General features: G+C 44.7%; 1 protein-coding gene across 1 annotated transcript; it reads right to left on the bottom strand.

Moving 5' to 3' along the window:
- Positions 1 to 327: 327 nt before the first annotated feature.
- On the bottom strand, positions 328 to 2,674 carry LOC137286958 (achaete-scute homolog 1-like). The gene is made up of 2 exons (XM_067819007.1): positions 1,838 to 2,674; positions 328 to 1,124 (listed from the first exon to the last, which is right to left on the bottom strand). Exons 1-2 carry the CDS (start codon positions 2,517 to 2,519, stop codon positions 1,087 to 1,089), a joined length of 720 nt encoding a protein of 239 aa, XP_067675108.1. The 5' UTR covers positions 2,520 to 2,674; the 3' UTR covers positions 328 to 1,086.
- Positions 2,675 to 3,161: the final 487 nt, after the last annotated feature.

A 3,161-nucleotide genomic window follows, 5' to 3' on the forward strand; every position in this document is an offset into this window, starting at 1 on the left:
CCAAGTGTTAGAACCGGACCGCAACAAACAGTAAGAGCTGCCACATTCAAAAATTCTGTTTATAAATAGCACCCATTCCCCTAAATGCATTAGTCAACACTCTGTCATAAACATTTGCATTCTTTTTCTACCATGAAGACTGAATTCAAGAAAGGAAGAACTCGATCAAGTATTACACTCCGCCGTCCCTCAGATCGTGAATTATACTGAATCCTTGTGAAATAGTTATCGATTTTTTAAAATCAATTTTTGTAGTAACAGAATTTCTCAACATAGCGCATGAACATAGAAAACTAAGACTAAATAATGCAAATACACCAAAGCATATTAAAATTGCAATCATTTTATTCCTTGCAAAAATAAAGCACATTTCGTAGAAATATAGCTTGTATCGATGGTAAAATTGTACAAAATGCTATGGGGATTATCACACAGAGGCAGTTCGCTGGTGCTCCTTTTAAAACATACTCACAACCAGAGCATAACAAGGGAGTATAATTTACAAAATATATGTACATATATATACAATATAAAGCACTCATTGCAAAATACGCTTATGTGAACACTTGGGGAAAATATAGATCTTTTGTAGAAACAGTATCTTCAAAATAGAAAACAATTTGTAGAAAAATACCGCATGATATGACTATTGTTTGAATCCATGGCAGTTGTGACGTCATGAACTGGCGCGTGCTGGCACGAGTTGGTCGCGAGACCTGCGACGACGCTGCAGCGACAGCCTCGACTTGGTTCACAGTTTTCATATACGCCACCGTGAATTTATTGAACGGGTGGGTCGCATATGTCCGAGTTCTCTGCACAACACAACCTCCCGACCCTCCTGGTCACATTAAGGGGGCAGGGATAATGAAGGCACGGTAGGTAGTTGAACAGACAGTCCAACAGTAGTCCTTGCAGAAACTAGTGTACAGTGTCCGTCATCGTCCTTGTCTTTTCGTCCTTTCAGTTCTGTGGACGACCGCTACCCATGGGTGGGGGCCCCGTGGGTGGGGATCAGCTCGTCACCATGGAGATGGGACATGTATGTCCTCACGTATATGTCCATAACCTTCTGGCGCCCTTCAGTTACCTCTCGCGTGGACTTTTCGTATCGAGTTCAGTTCCTAAAGTGGAAAAAAAGCAAAAAGGTTAGATTGAATAAAACGGAATTAACAATACGCTATATTCTACAGAGAACACTGAAAGCGCGCGACTTTCGCCACGATAAATATGTGCCCTGGTTATATTTGATGCCTTTTCATATAACTGTTTTCTTTAGCAAGAGTAGTGAATCGCGTAAGCATAACGAGCCCCACATCCGCCAGAACCCAAGGCCTGCTATTGTGGGTCTGGGAGTTAGCAGATGGGGGCAGCGGTCCGACTGTGTGTCGCTATTTGCACTGTCCGCCTCCTAGTTCAATGCCAGTTCCTCACGCATGCTATCAAAAATACTTCATTCATGCCCTTTGAAATACCACCCTTAACTATCTACCAAATAGGGCAGTTATGAAAAGACTGAGATACAAAAGCCGCTCCGGGCATTTATTTCTTGTATTTGCCGACTCGTTTCGGTACACACCTTAAATATTATCGCACAGGCGAACAGACAGAAATAACAAATCAAAGCTGCCATTTACGATCAGTACGGTTAATCGACGTTCCCGTTTAAAGAACTCAATACAAACATTTCCCTTTTGAATACCACAAAGATGCGCTCGCTTGCATAATCCGGTATCAAAATAAAAAATTGAATACGATGTTGAGCATTGGAATGAATTACGCACAAATATTGCGCAGTAGAAATTTGCAGTGATACGTTATTGGTGTAAAGACGTACCTGTTAGGTTAAGCTGAGCTCCGGCTTCTGACGATTTGTATAATTCGGTGATCCAGTGCGAGAAATCCACAAGGTCTGTCTCTTCCAGAGAACTTAAAGAGTCATACGAAGTGTCAGAACAACTGCTGGGGGACGGAGAATCGGTCATCGGGGTTGGGATCTGAGGTACAAGGTTGGGCACTGTCATCTGGGTGGGGTCAGAGACCTGGGGTGCGTACACTGGGGAGTGGGACGTGTCAGTGGAGTCAGGGACACATTGGGGGGACGATTCCCGACTGTCTGTCTGAAGCACCTCCTGAAGCTGTCTGATGTAGTCCACGGCAGAACGAAGTGTTTCAACCTTACTCATCTTCTTGTTTTTCCTTCCGCTTGGAACATGTTCTCTGAGAGTTTCAAAACCAAGGTTGACAAGCTTCACTCTGTTTCTCTCTCTCTCGTTGCGGCGGGCCACGGCAGCCGGCTGAGCTTTAGGTAAGTTATAGCCGAGTTTGCTGAAATCTATTCTTCTCTTACACCGCAACACCTCGGGTTCATCATCTGACTTGAGCTTCTTAGGTCGCAAGGCCTGGACTTGTTGGGCGACGGTTGTCGCCTTCAGCAGAATGCATGGTCCAGTAACAATAACTTTGTTGAGATTGGACACTGGGATGGCTTGCATTGGCATACAGCTAACTGATGTCATCTTGGGCGATGTATGTCTCCAACGGTAAAGTGCGCCAAGAGTTGATGATCGTGCGAGTCTCGTGTCTGGAGCGTGTGAAGCACGGAATACCTGGCTCGTCACTTTGGAGGGAACCCTCTGCTCTCACACACCTACACAGGGAGCTACTATCGAATGACTATTGTCAATGAACGAAGGAATTTATAACCCGGTGGCTAGACCTTGGCCACGCCCCGCTTGCCTAGCCACGCACCTGACAAGGTGTCAATCATATGGGCGCTCGCGCGCCCAGCGCGTGCCCTCAGTGGAAGAGAAATACCGATCCAGTCCAGGAGAACCTCTCAGTGCAGGACAGCTTAATGGCTTAAAAAGATGAACTTATGAAATATTCTGCAACGCATAAGGCAGTGGCGTTGAATAATACTTCGTTTTGAATATATGTTCTTTTTCAAGATTAAGTCTGCCTGTGACCCTTTGAGGTGTTTGAAAACCCTGTTCACTGGACTGTATCAGGCGGTTGTACACGGCGAGCCCCGATTTCGCTATCTGGTATAGCTTTCCATTTACCAGGCTTTGTTGATGTCGTGGAAACAGTCACCAGATTATACTATTTAACTGTTAATGCATTGGATCAGAAAAGTTAACAACGAAATATACGTTATC

This window comes from Haliotis asinina, chromosome 6, assembly GCF_037392515.1.
Source record: "Haliotis asinina isolate JCU_RB_2024 chromosome 6, JCU_Hal_asi_v2, whole genome shotgun sequence".
Lineage (NCBI taxonomy): Eukaryota > Metazoa > Mollusca > Gastropoda > Lepetellida > Haliotidae > Haliotis > Haliotis asinina.

Bases quoted from the DNA above. Each gene is read 5' to 3' on its own strand.
- LOC137286958 (XM_067819007.1), bottom strand. From the start codon at position 2,519: ATGACATCAGTTAGCTGTATGCCAATGCAAGCCATCCCAGTGTCCAAT. The intron at 1,125-1,837 runs GTACGTCTTTAC...TTTCCACTTTAG, and splicing joins AGCTCAGCTTAACCTAACAG to GAACTGAACTCGATACGAAA.